Raw genomic sequence first — 13832 nt, forward strand, 5'->3', positions numbered from 1 at the left:
GAATACATCTCTGATAGTGCACATGAGGACTCACACAGGGGAGAAGCCATACATGTGTCCTGTGTGTAGGAAATGCTTTACCACATCAAGTATGTCGAAGAAGCATCAGACAGCTCACAAACATGTAGGTGCCATGAATGTGGCCAATTTCACAATGGATTCAGACCATACAGAGCCACGTGAAGAGGGTTTACAAGAAGGAGAACACATGACTGTGCCCTGTGTGGGGGGAGAGAATCAGACAGCAGACTGAGAGACATGTGAGAGGAGAATCAGGACATAGCCCTCCTCAGGACACTGCTCTCTGATTCATATCATGTTCTAACAGAGAGCAGTTAGTGGGTTTCTGAGCAACAGGAGTCCCTGCTCATTAGTTATAGGATGACACAGAGGACATGATGTGATCCACTCTTCTCTGTCTGTATATAAACCTTGCATTGGTCTTGAGAGTAATATGTCACAATACATCTGCCCTGATGTTGCAAACAGCCTAGTTTTCAGAATGTTTGTTCCCTTCTGTTTAATGTGTCAAGATCTTCCATACACCAAATGTCATACTTACCTCTGAGCCTAATGCCAAAATGCACCAAGGGAAAAAATATATTTCATTTCATGTGTATTTACATGTATAGAGAATTGGTATGATACAGTTATGCTATGTTCAATGGGAACTAAATATACCACCTGAAACGAGAGCTTCTTCTTTCAACCAACCCAGATATTGTACATTCCCAGACATGCATTAAGTACTACAGAATAAATGGCTGATGTGTTCATTGAAGTGTCTTTTTTTTCAGCTTCTCTCTTCTCTGGCAGCGTTGCGGGATCATGTTGGGAACACCAACCATGCAACCATTATCTGATGAAATCAATACAAGTGTTAGGAAAAGGGCACAGGTTCCAATCTTTAAATAAAAGCTATTTTAATTCTCTGTAAAGGCAGTGGAAATATCTCTGAGCTGTCTATCAAATGGCTGCATCTACACACTAATCATTTAGAGAGTTATACTGGTGTGGACACAGACCCTGTTGCACGAAGAGTAGTTCCATGGGGTAGGGACGTCCCAAGAGGAGTTTGGTCAGCTAGAGGAGGAAGCGCTCGCTTGGAGGTTGTGTTGTGATGCACAAGATTTGAGGTTTGTTTGAATGACTTCGTACCTGGAGAATTGCTGTCTCTTATACACATCTAGATGTGTATAAGAGACAGGTCAAGATTGTGGCAAAGGATTTACTCAGCGTGGACACCTAAACTTACATATGAGGAGCCACACAGGGGAGAAACCACATCAATGCCAGGATTGTGGCAAATGTTTCAGCCAGAATACATCTCTGATAGTGCACATGAGGACTCACACAGGGGAGAAGCCATACATGTGTCCTGTGTGTAGGAAATGCTTTACCACATCAAGTATGTYRAAGAAGCATCAGACAGCTCACAAACATGTAGGTGYCRTGAATGTGGCCAATKYCACAATGGATTCAGACCATACMGAGCCACGTGAAGAGGGTTTACAAGRAGGAGAACACATGACTGWKCCCTGTGTGGGGGGAGAGAATCAGACAGCAGACTGAGASACRTGWGAGRRGARWMWSRRGAYAKMKCYCYYCWSRRSACWSYKCTCTSWKRWWYATMWCRTKYTYWMASAGAGMRSWKWKWGKGKKTYWSWGMRMMASRRGWSYCYSYKCWYWWKWKWTAKRRKRWSACASAGRRSAYRWKRTGWKMYMCWSTYYTCTSTSTSTRTATAWAMMYYKYRYWKKKSTYKWGAGWRWWATRTSTYRYWMWWMWWYKGYMMTRWKKYWSMAWACAKCYKMSYTKWYRKWRYRWWYRKYCYMKTMTKYWKAATGTKTSWWSMYYTKYSWTWMAYSWRRYRWSATMYTYMMYWCWSMRMMTRWYRYMMWWAYSYMYSARSSKAAWRMMWAWATKYMMYWWSRKRWRWAWWTMSATKTMWWKWSAWKTGKWWTKAYAYRKWTAKRSWATKKKYAWKRKRMASTWAMKMTAYSWYCWRWRRSRASWRMWTMTWCYWYCWRMMAWSMSAGMTWYTKYWYWYWMCCARMCMWGMWWTWRKWMMTWCMSARWMAWKSRYTRAKKWSTWCAKWRWARWKKSYTKWTWWTSWGYTYMTYKMWKYKYYKKYWKYKYWGCKKSWYYMTKYTSKGRMMRCSWWSYRKGMWMMYRTTRKSWRMWSMAAYCAWKMMAMSWKTWWSKRAWRRRRYMMAKRYWMSWRTYWKKAWMWWMWWKMWATWWWARYYCTCTGTAAAGGCAGTGGAAATATCTCTGAGCTGTCTATCAAATGGCTGCATCTACACACTAATCATTTAGWGAGTTATACTGGTGTGGACACAGACCCTGTTGCACGAAGAGTAGTTCCATGGGGTAGGGACGTCCCAAGAGGAGTTCGGTCAGCTAGAGGAGGAAGCGCTCGCTTGGAGGTTGTGTTGTGATGCACAAGATTTGAGGTTTGTTTGAATGACTTCGTACCTGGAGAATTGTGTGGAGTCAGAACTGGGTGAATGAGTTGTTGATGCGTGAGAAGTTTGGAAGTCTGACAGCCRAAAWGGAGGCGAGTAGTGTGGACGAAATGGAGAAACGGTTGGAGAAGCAACAGCTGTGCTGGAATGTGAACAGAATGGGTGTCAGTTCTGATGGTCTGGAGTGGGAGGATGCGGGTCAAGGAATGGTCAGTAGTGGAAAGACGGGGAGAATAGAGCTGACACTGAAAGCAGTGGATTGTGTTTGATGAGACCACAGCGCCTCATTTACACCCTAACCAATGCAGTACAGAAAGAGATGGTTGAAGTCAGATTAGCCCAGTTCATTGGAAATGGTAGATTGTTCATATTTTGTGGTAGCCTGATGGAAAAGCTTAATGGGGAGAATATTAGAAGTAATAACCCTGGTGCTTATGCAAGGTAGAGAAGAGTCATCAATGGGGTCCCAATATCTAGGTCCATAGAKGATATTACAGAAATGTGACAGGAAGCAGAGTGATTGAGGCCAAAAGGGTGATCAGTAGGAAAGAGGGTCAAAGAAGTGAAAGCTTATCAGTGCTGCTGACGTTTGAGAATGTTTTACCTAGACAAGTACAGAAAGGATTCATCAGTTTCAATGTCAGTGAATTTGTCCCATCCCCATTGCTGTGTTTTAAATGCAGAAGAATGGGACATGTAGCTGCTCAGTGTAAAGGAAAGAAAAGATGTGGGGGACATGATTACAGTAAACGTGAGAGCAATGTGAAGGTAATTCTTGGGGGGGACATAGTGCAGCATTTGGTGGATCCCAGGTGCAGAGAGAGGCTCAGAGGTATATAATCAGTCATGATGTATCTTATGCAGAGGCTGTAAGACAGATTGGTGGAACTACAGTGCAGAATGATGGAGCTTCCATGGCCGCTACTGTACTAAGTGGACCTAATGTTGGGTTGGTTCTACTGGATCTGGCATGGTTTCGAGACCTGTTCAGAAATGTTGTGCTCATAACTGTGCTGTGTCAAAGGACACTTTGATAGTGAATACATTTAACTTCATAGCTTTCATTGGTAACCTTATTAACGCAACTCATGTTGTGAAAAGCAGAAATGCCAAGTTCAAGGTTATTGTGGATACGGCATAAGTGTTATTGGGGGTAACAGATGTTACTTTTGAAATGGTTGTAGACATGCTGAATAATCTTAAGGGTGGATTGTTTCAGCATGATATAGATCAAGTTTAATGGGTTGTGGTGGCGTGGCAGTTTTTTKGGGGGGTAGAAGTTAGTAGGGATTTATTGTTTTATTTAATTTTCTTGGTAGTACAGAATTAAGCAGACCATGAGTGATCGCATTCTCCAGCACAGTAGATGGCGACATGCACTTTAAACATTTGTTTGCGGACCGCCATGATATTATAGAAGCATAATACGATGTCGCACTCCACTCCAGCAGAGGGCGATAGTGCATCATTTTGATGCCCTACACAGAGGGGCATGCTCTTCTGTGTTTATCTTCTGCAGAAGTGCAGGCTAATTTTGCATGGAGGAAAATAAACAATAAAACATGTCGAAAATAGAGTTGTTGAGAGAGTTTCTCAACCAGAAATTAACAGCGGCTGCTGAGGAGATATTTGGGGTCGTTGAAAAAACGATAGCAGAGTACCAGGTAGACGTTTTTMGTACGAAAGAGGAGAACGAACGTCTTCGTGGGCTGTTGATGGTGCATAGAGGAGGTATGTAGCTTCATACAGTCAATTGTTTTTAGCGTCTAACCACATACAAACCGAGAGGGGTAGCTACACGGGTGTCTATCTAATAACGTTAGCAAGCTTTCTACCCAGACTCAAAATGTTTGTCAATGGCGAATCTTCATTGAAAGTGCCAGTTACAAAACCATAATTGATAGTGAAGTCCGGGGAACTGGCCTTAAAGCTGAGATCCGCAGTGTGAAGCAGCGCCACTGCATTTGTTCCTGTTTTGTTTTTAAAAAGGAGACGCGCAACCTGGTCTCAACATTTTGTATTATTCTGTACGTAACTCCGTAACATTCCATTTAATATATGTTACGATTTATATGGTATGTATTAATTTGTGGATGTCCATAATCCATTTTGTATATGTTACGAATTACAATTTGTGTGATATGTTGGGAATTTGCTAAATGTACAATATGTTAGGAATTTGCAAACCGTTGTTACGAATTACAATTTGTTGTGGCTAAAGTTAGCTAGGTGGCTAACACAAATTTTAGCTAGCTGGCTAACATTAGCTAGGATAGGGGAAGTGTTAGCTAAGTAATTGCAAAAAAGTAGTGTAGTTGAAAAGTTGCTAAAATGCTGAAGTTGTCTGTGATGAGATTAGAACACGCTATCTTTGGGTTACTAGATGTTCGCATTATACGCCCATCCATCCACCCCGACCAACCACCCTCCTTTAATTTTTTGCCTTAAGTAACCTGTCTTATGTAACCATACCAAACGTAACATATACGACGTGATACTGTACAGCTGTATTCATCGACCTGGCCAAGACTTTCAACTCTGTCAATCGCCACATTCTTATCGGCAGACTCAACAGCCTTGGTTTCTCAAATGACTGCCTCGCCTGCTTCACCAACTACTTCTCAGACAGAGTTCAGTGAGTCAAATCGGAAGGCATGTTGTCCGGACCTCTGGCAGTCTCTATGGGGGTGCCACAGGGTTCAATTCTCGGGCCGACTCTCTCCTCTGTATACATCAATGATGTCGCTCTTGCTGCTGGTGATTCTCTGATCCACCTCTACGCAGAAGACACCATTCTGTATACTTATCTGGTCCTGGTTCTAAATTTTTTTGAATGGGGCATGCTTATTTAAGATGGTGAGGAAGGCACTTTTAAAGAATAACCAGGCATCCTCTACTGAAGGGATGAGGTCAATATCCTTCCAGGATACCCGGGCCAGGTCGATTAGAAAGGCCTGCTCGCTGAAGTCCTTTTAGGGAGCGTTTGACAGTGATGAGGAGTGGTTGTTTGTCCGCAGACCCATTATGGATGCAGGCAATGAGGCAGTGATCGCTGAGATCTTGGTTGAAAACAGCAGAGGTGTATTTGGAGGGCAAGTTGGTTAGGATGATATCTATGAGGGTGCCCGTGTTTACAGCTTTGGGGTTGTACCTGGTAGGTTCATTGATCATTTGTGTGAGATTGAGGGCATCAAGCTTAGATTGTAGGATGGCCGGGATGTTAAGCATGTCCCAGTTTAGGTCACCTAGCAGCACGAGCTCTGCCCCCCATCTATCTTCAATCAGGTCACATATGGTGTCCAGAGCACAGCTGGGGCAGAGGGTGGTCTTTATTAAGCGGCAACGATGAGAGACTTGTTTCTGGAAAGGTGGATTTTTAAACTCGAATTGTTTGGGTACAGACCTGGATAGTAAGACAGAACTCTGCACGCTATCTCTGCAGTAGATTGCAACACCGCCCCCTTTGGCAGTTCTATCTTGTCGGTATATGTTATAGTTAGGGATGGAAATTTCAGGGTTTTTGYTGTCTTCCTAAGCCAGGATTCAGACATGGCTAGGACATCCGGGTTGGCAGAGTGTGCTAAAGCAGTGAATAAAACAAACTTAGGGAGGAGGCTTTTAATGTTAACATGCATGAAACCAAGGCTTGTACGGTTAACAGAAGTCAACAAATGAGAGCACCTGGGGAATAAGAGTAGAGCTAGGCACTGCAGGGCTTAACCTCTACATCACCAGAGGAGGAGTAGGATAAGGGTGCGGCTAAAGGCTATAAGAACTGGTTGTCTAGTACGTCCGGAAAAGAGAGTAAAAGGAGCAGGTTTCTGAGCGTGATAGAATAGATTCAAGGCATAATGTACAAAGGTATGGTAGGATGTGAATACAGTGGAGGTAAACCTAGGCATTGAGTGATGATGAGAGAGAGATTGTCTCTAGAAACATAATTTAAACCAGGTGATGTCATCACATGTATGGAAGGTGGAACTAAAGGGTTGGGTAAGGTATATTGAGCAGGGCTAGAGAACAGCAATGGACAAGGCATATTGACATTAAGGAGAGGCATGCGTASCCGAGTGATCATAAGGGTCCAGTGASTAGTGAGGCTGGTTGGAGTCACGGCGATTCAGACAGCTAGTGGGCCGGGGCTAGCAAGCTAGCAGAAGGGCCTCAGAGGGACGTTGCGATGGAGGAAGTCTGTTTATAGCCTCCTCGTGCGATTACGTCGGTAGACCAGTCGTGATGGATTAGTAGGGTTCCGTGTGCTAAAGGGGACCAGTCCAATTGGCAAAAATAGGTATAGTGGCCCAAGAAATTGTCCGATGGACCAAATCAGCTAAGAGCCGATATGCTCTAGACAGCTAGCGGGCTGCGGGCTAGCAGATGGGCATTCAGGGGACGTCGCGACGGAGGGGCCAGTTGAATAAACCCCTCGGGCAGATTACGTCGGTAGTCCAGTCGTGAAGGACCGGCGGGGCTCCGCACGGGCAGTAAAATGGGTCCAGGCCAATTGGCAAAATAGGTATTGTAGCCCAGGAGTGGCTGATGGAACTCTTCAGCTAGCCGGGAGATGGGCCTAGCATGGGCTAGCTCCAGGCTAATTGGTGCTTGCTTCTGGACAGAGACGTTAGCCAGGAGTAGACACTCGGATTGCAGCTAGCTAGCTGCGATGATTCAGGTGAAAAGGTTCAAAGCTTGCGGTAGGAATCCGGGGATATGGAGAGAAAATAGGTCCAGTATGCTCTGGTTAGAATCGCGTTGTGCAAACTSGCGAGAGTTTTCCGAGCTAAAGGTTAGCTGATGACCGCTAGCAGTGGTTAGCTGACTACTAGCTAGAATCTAGTCAGCTGGCTAGCTTCTGTTGGGGGTCCCGATTCTGAAGTAAAGAAAAATACTTTAGAAAAAAGCAAATCCACACCACATTGGGTGAGGTGGGTTGCAGGAGAGTATTTTGAAGTTGAGGTTTAGAAAAATATAAAAAGATATGTGAAGATAAAAGATATATACATGGGACACGACAAAGACGAGGACAAAGACGTCTGACTGCTACGCCATCTTGGAATCATATGGTCAGCTCACTGGTCACCATAGCGGCACCCACCCGTAGCACACGCTCCAGCAGGTATAKTTCACTGGTCACCCCCAAAGCCAATTCCTCCTTTGGCTGCCTTTCCTTCCAGTTCTCTGCTGAGGAATGACTGGAACGAATTGCAAAAATCACTAAAGCTGGAGACCCATATTTTTTGCTCCTTGGCACCCCAGTATCTCTACTTGCACATTGATCTTCTGCACATCTATCACGCCAGTGTTTAATTGCTAAATTGTAATTATTTCACCGCTATGGCCTATTTATTGCCTTACCGCCCTTATCTTACCTCATTTGCACACATTGTATATGGACTTTTCTATTGTGTTATTGACTGTATGTTTGTTTATTCCATGTGTAACTCTGTTTGCGTCGCACTGCTTTGCTTTATCTTGGCCAGGTCGCAGTTGTAAATGAGAACTTGTTCTCAACTGGCCTACCTGGTTAAATAAAGGTGAAATAAAAATATGATACTCATTTGATCATCCAGTATTTACTTTTACTATGTTACGTCTAGTCTGAGACCAGGTTGAGCAAAGTAATACAAAACAATTGTAGTAGCTACATAGAGTGCTGTTCTATTATGCATGCAATGATGGCTGAGGGAATAAAACATTGTTCGTTGTTTGAAGTGTCATCTTTGTTGTGGCAGTTTTACCAAAACGGATTCCAACTTTAACAGATCTACATGTGCAATTGTTTCTCCTTCCCTTCAGAGTCAGACTGCCATCAGCAGGCTGAAGCTACTATCACTTTGGTGCAGGTTGCCCCAGAGCAGCAGCAGTCATGTTCTCAAGAGTGGGGCCTCCATCTAAGACAGGAGGACCCAGAGCCCACAATGTCACAGTGTAAAGAGGAAGACGATACCTACTGGATCAGTGAGGTTGAAGAGCACATTCAAATGCTGGAGTCTGATCCCAAAGACCCAGACCAAGTATCCACTCCTGAAGGTGGGTTCACTGACAAGCTCTCAACACATACAGTGGGGCAAAAAAGTATTTAGTCAGCCACCAATTGTGCAAGTTCTCCCACTTAAAAAGATGAGAGAGGCCTGTAATTTTCATCATAGGTACACTTCAACTATGACAGACAAAATTAGAAAAAAAAATCCAGAAAATCACATTGTAGGATTTTTAATGATTTTATTTGCAAATTATGGTGGAAAATAAGTATTTGGTCAATAACAAAAGTTTATCTCAATACTTTGTTATATATATTTGTTGGCAATGACAGAGGTCAAACGTTTTCTGTAACTCCTCACAAGGTTTTCACACACTGTTGCTGGTATTTTGGCCTATTCCTCCATGCAGATCTCCTCTAGAGCAGTGATGTTTTGGGGCTGTTGCTGGGCAACACGGACTTTCAACTCCCTCCAAAGATTTTCTATGGGGTTGAGATCTGGAGACTGGCTAGGCCACTCCAGGACCTTGAAATGCTTCTTACGAAGCCACTCCTTCGTTGCCCGGGCGGTGTGTTTGGGATCATTGTCATGCTGAAAGATCCAGCCACGTTTCATCTTCAATGCCCTTGCTGATGGAAGGAGGTTTTCACTCAAAATCTCACGATACATGGCCCCATTCATTCTTTCCTTTACACGGATCAGTCGTCCTGGTCCCTTTGCAGAAAAACAGCCCCAAAGCATGATGTTTCCACCCCCATGCTTCACAGTAGGTATGGTGTTCTTTGGATGCAACTCAGCATTCTTTGTCCTCCAAACACGACGAGTTGAGTTTTTACCAAAAAGTTATATTTTGGTTTCATCTGACCATATGACATTCTCCCAATCTTCTTCTGGATCATCCAAATGCTCTCTAGCAAACTTCAGACGGGCCTGGACATGTACTGGCTTAAGCAGGGGGACACGTCTGGCACTGCAGGATTTGAGTCCCTGGCGGTGTAGTGTGTTACTGATGGTAGGCTTTGTTACTTTGGTCCCAGCTCTCTGCAGGTCATTCACTAGGTCCCCCCGTGTGGTTCTGGGATTTTTGCTCACCGTTCTTGTGATCATTTTGACCCCACAGGGTGAGATCTTGCGTGGAGCCCCAGATCGAGGGAGATTATCAGTGGTTTTGTATGTCTTCCATTTCCTAATAATTGCTCCCACAGTTGATTTCTTCAAACCAAGCTGCTTACCTATTGCAGATTCAGTCTTCCCAGCCTGGTGCAGGTCTACAATTTTGTTTCTGGTGTCCTTTGACAGCTCTTTGGTCTTGGCCATAGTGGAGTTTGGAGTGTGACTGTTTGAGGTTGTGGACAGGTGTCTTTTATACTGATAACAAGTTCAAACAGGTGCCATTAATACAGGTAACGAGTGGAGGASAGAGGAGCCTCTTAAAGAAGAAGTTACAGGTCTGTGAGCCAGAAATCTTGCTTGTTTGTAGGTGACCAAATACTTATTTTCCACCATAATTTGCAAATAAATTCATTAAAAATCCTACAATGTAATTTTCTGGATTTTTTTTTCTCATTTTGTCTGTCATAGTTGAAGTGTACCTATGATGAAAATTACAGGCCTCTCTCATCTTTTTAAGTGGGAGAACTTGCACAATTGGTGGCTGACAATACTTTTTTGCCCCACTATCACCAAGCCATAGTGTTGGTCAGTGGGCATATAGCTATGCCTTTCAGCAAATAATTTATAACACAGGTTGTTGTTAGTTCTATTTTAGGTAATACTCTTCGAAATCAAGGGACATTTTATTAGTGGAAATGATATGGAAATCGTACAGTCTGTGGCTTTAGGCCCTGCTGACGCTGTGYCCTTTCTTTTCCTTCAGATTTCACATTCCAAATGGAGACAGAAGGGTCAGTAAATGAAGCCATCAAACTGAAAGTCATCCTCAACGACAACAGAATAGAGAAAGTGATTCTGCCCTCTCAACCTGACTCACTGAATGAGCTGATATCAACGCTCAAGGAGAAACTGCATCTGAATTTAGATTTTCGTCTTCTTTATGAAGACCCTGATTTCAACAACGAGCTCTTCAACTTAGAGACCATTGAAGACTTGCCTTCTCCTAGGGCTACGGTGAAAGTTTTGCGAATACGACGTGATGCAGACCTCGGTTTAACCGGACTCTCAGCCACCGAGTTACAGGACGCCCCACCAGAGCGGCTAGGCAGGTGGCCTGAGGTATTTGTCATACCCACTTTCTCGATGGAAGTTGAGTTTGCTCTGAGAGAGGGCAATTGTGCATATCTGAGACATGAAACGGTGCTGAAAATAACAAGGGATCAAAAACACAACATTCTTGATAGGATGGCTTGGACAATCTTCAATTTCAAAGCGTACCCAAGTGACAGGCAGTTTGCCAAGGCAGCTGAGGCCCTTGTAACCAAGCACCCGTGTTTGAAAGAGCCTGGCTCAAAAACAGGCTGCGATGGCTGGAAGAACAGCCTGAAATTCAAAATGGGAAACTACAGGCAGAAGTTACGCCGTGTTGGGTTCCCAGAGGTTGCTGTGAACGGGGGGAGGAGGAGCAAGCATCGTCCTGACAATGAGCACGCTCGGAGCAACATCAAACGAGCACGCCGGGCAGAGGTGAACTTCCTGCCCAACTTCCCTCAAGGAGAAGATGAGGCCAGCCTGGAGAAACAGAGACTGGAGATGGTCCACGAGATGACGAAAGAGAACAGAGACCTGCCACTCATCAATCAACACATGCAGAAGACATTTGCTTTCCGACGCCAAGAAATAGTTAAATCCAGTCCCTCGGTAGAGCATCTCAGAACACGCTGGCCAGCACTCTTCCTTGAAGCCCAGGTTAAGCAGACTAAGAAAAGTTGTCTTTGTCCATTCWTGTTCTCATAACAACCTACATTTCCATTGCAGTTCAGACCTTTTTTAATGCATGTCACATGGGCTTCTGGTTGTACTCACAAATCATGGTTATCAGTAACAAAATTCTCAGGGCAGACTCAACTTGCCTGACTGCCATAAATTGGTGTGTTCTTTGTCTTTTGCTTTAGGTACATGCTGAGTTTCAGAGAATCACCAACCAGAGCCTGCAGCAGACGTTCTACGCTGCCTTGGACCTCCACACACCCCGCCTGCTGACCCTGTTCAGGGAGAAGGAGGGGAAGTCCACCACCCATGGAGGGAAGTTCTCAAGCATCCTGAGAGTGTACAACGAGCAGGTCAGTGGGATTCACTTGATCAGGGATGGACAATCTTGGTGTGGCTGCAGACTCTTGTTTCAACCAAGCAGTGACACACCTGATTCAACTTGATCAACTAATCTTCAACCAAKACTTTGTTTACTGCTTGGTTGGAACAAAAGCCTGCAGCTACACCTGCTWTTTGTGCATAAGATTGGCCACCCATGCGCTACATGGACATGTGCTTCAACTATTATCTGTGACTGGAACCAGATTAGATCACTCCTATGTTGGGGTTGACGAGCTCAACTTACTGGATTATTTAAATGCTAAATGACATTGTGAAATGTGCTCTCTTTAGTTCACTTCACAGGGAGAAAAGAACATCACCGTGGCCCGTTCTGCAGTCCTGGCTGGTCTCCCTTTGTTGTTACGAGAGGATAGTTCTGATGTCTTCAAAATCTGCAAGGTAGCCACCTGGTTTTACAGCCTGTACCATTATCAACGCATTCTTTCGTATTGTGTTTTTTAAACKTAGTTTTTTCCTCTGTCATTAAGGTGGGAGAACTCAGCAACMCTGGTATTCTGGATGGAGTTTCCATTCTCTCAGTGGTGGGCCAGCACAATGAGGTGGTGGGTGGTATACCCATCAGACCAGCCCATGTATCCATTGTCCTTGAGGATAAGATCGTCATGACTAACTCCTGCTCCTGGCCAGACGCTCTCATGGTTGTTTTTGGGCTACTCTACTCCCTCCATCTGAACTACCCCAAGGCCCTGGGCAGCACCTTTGAGTTCATGCAGAAAGTCTTCCTGAACCTCGACGATGGAAAGCTGAAGCCCAAGYTGCTAGCACTGAAAAATGAACTGTTGGCCTAATTCTGTAGTGATGAGATGGAATTTTACTTTCAGTGACCTCCTATATGCCGAGTGAGTGGTTTGAAAACAATGGTTRTTTTTGTTTGGTTTGCTTTTTATATTTTTGTACCTTTTTTGTGAAGGTAATGGATTTGATRTTGTATTTCAATTCACTTATAACCCTTTTATGTGCAAAGAAGACACAGGTCAGTCAACACATTAACTTATAACCCTTTTATGTGCAAAGAAGACACAGGTCAGTCAACACATTAACTTGCCACATACAGTAGATCTACAACACAGTTCTCTACCTTTGTTATACAGCTGCAGAAAACCCCCAAATGTATTCTAGAAGATTTCACCTTTTGCACTCAGTACAGCCTCAATTTGTCGCAGCATGGACTCTACAAGGTGTCAAAGCGTTTCACAGGGATGCTGGCCCATGTTGACTCCAATGTGTCCCACAGTTGGCACAATGTCAATTAGGTGGTGGACTATTCTTGATACACATAGGAAACTGTTGAGCGGGAAAAACCCAGCAGCGTTGCAGTGCTTGACACACTCAAACTTCTTTAACCTGTCTCCTCCCCTTCATCTACGCTGATTGAAGTGGATTTAACAAGTGACAATAAGGGATCATAGCTTTCACCTGGTCAGTCTGTCATGGAAAGAGCAGGTGTTACTAATGTTTTGTACACTCACATCCTATGTAGTTTAAAACCATTTTTTAAATTGCTAGGTATTATTGCAATGTTGGAGCTAGAAACACAAGCATTTCGCTGCACCTTTGATACCATATTCAAATATGTGTATGCGACCAATAAACTTAGATTTKATTTTGATTTGTAGTAATGCAAACAGTGGAGAGCCAGGGCTGTGATGGCAGTCAGTAGGAGGGCACACCTCATCAGCAGAGTCACTGTAACTGGTCTCAATGTAGGAGAACTAGAGCTCCATCTGCCACTGAGCCCTGGGAGGAGAATAGACACAATACACTCCATATAGCCCTCACAGAGCACACATACAGACTTCACAGAGCATACATATGGACTTCATTTAGCCTTCATAGACCATATGTGAAGACATTCATTAGACCATATCATATGGAACTTCATTTAGCCTTCATAGACCATATGTGAAGACTTCATATAGACCCATACAAAAGACTTCATATAGCCTTCATAGACCATATGTGAAGACTTCATATAGACCATACATATGGAACTTCATTAGCCTTCATAGACCATATGTGAAGACTTCATATAACATACATAAGACTTCATATAGCTTCATAGACCATACATAAGACTTCATATAGACCATACATTA

The 13832-nt window shown here is 43.9% G+C and overlaps 1 protein-coding gene across 1 annotated transcript; it reads left to right on the forward strand.

Annotated features, from left to right (window-relative positions):
* The first annotated feature begins 3941 nt into the window (after nt 1–3941).
* LOC112079002 (uncharacterized) lies at nt 3942–13345 on the forward strand. The gene is made up of 6 exons (XM_024145083.2): nt 3942–4198; nt 8264–8497; nt 10325–11310; nt 11517–11684; nt 12007–12114; nt 12204–13345. Exons 1-6 carry the CDS (start codon nt 4030–4032, stop codon nt 12522–12524), a joined length of 1986 nt encoding a protein of 661 aa, XP_024000851.1. The 5' UTR covers nt 3942–4029; the 3' UTR covers nt 12525–13345.
* The last annotated feature ends 487 nt before the right edge of the window (nt 13346–13832 follow it).

The sequence above is a fragment of the Salvelinus sp. IW2-2015 genome, unplaced genomic scaffold (genome assembly GCF_002910315.2).
Source record: "Salvelinus sp. IW2-2015 unplaced genomic scaffold, ASM291031v2 Un_scaffold6676, whole genome shotgun sequence".
NCBI classification, from domain to species: domain Eukaryota; kingdom Metazoa; phylum Chordata; class Actinopteri; order Salmoniformes; family Salmonidae; genus Salvelinus; species Salvelinus sp. IW2-2015.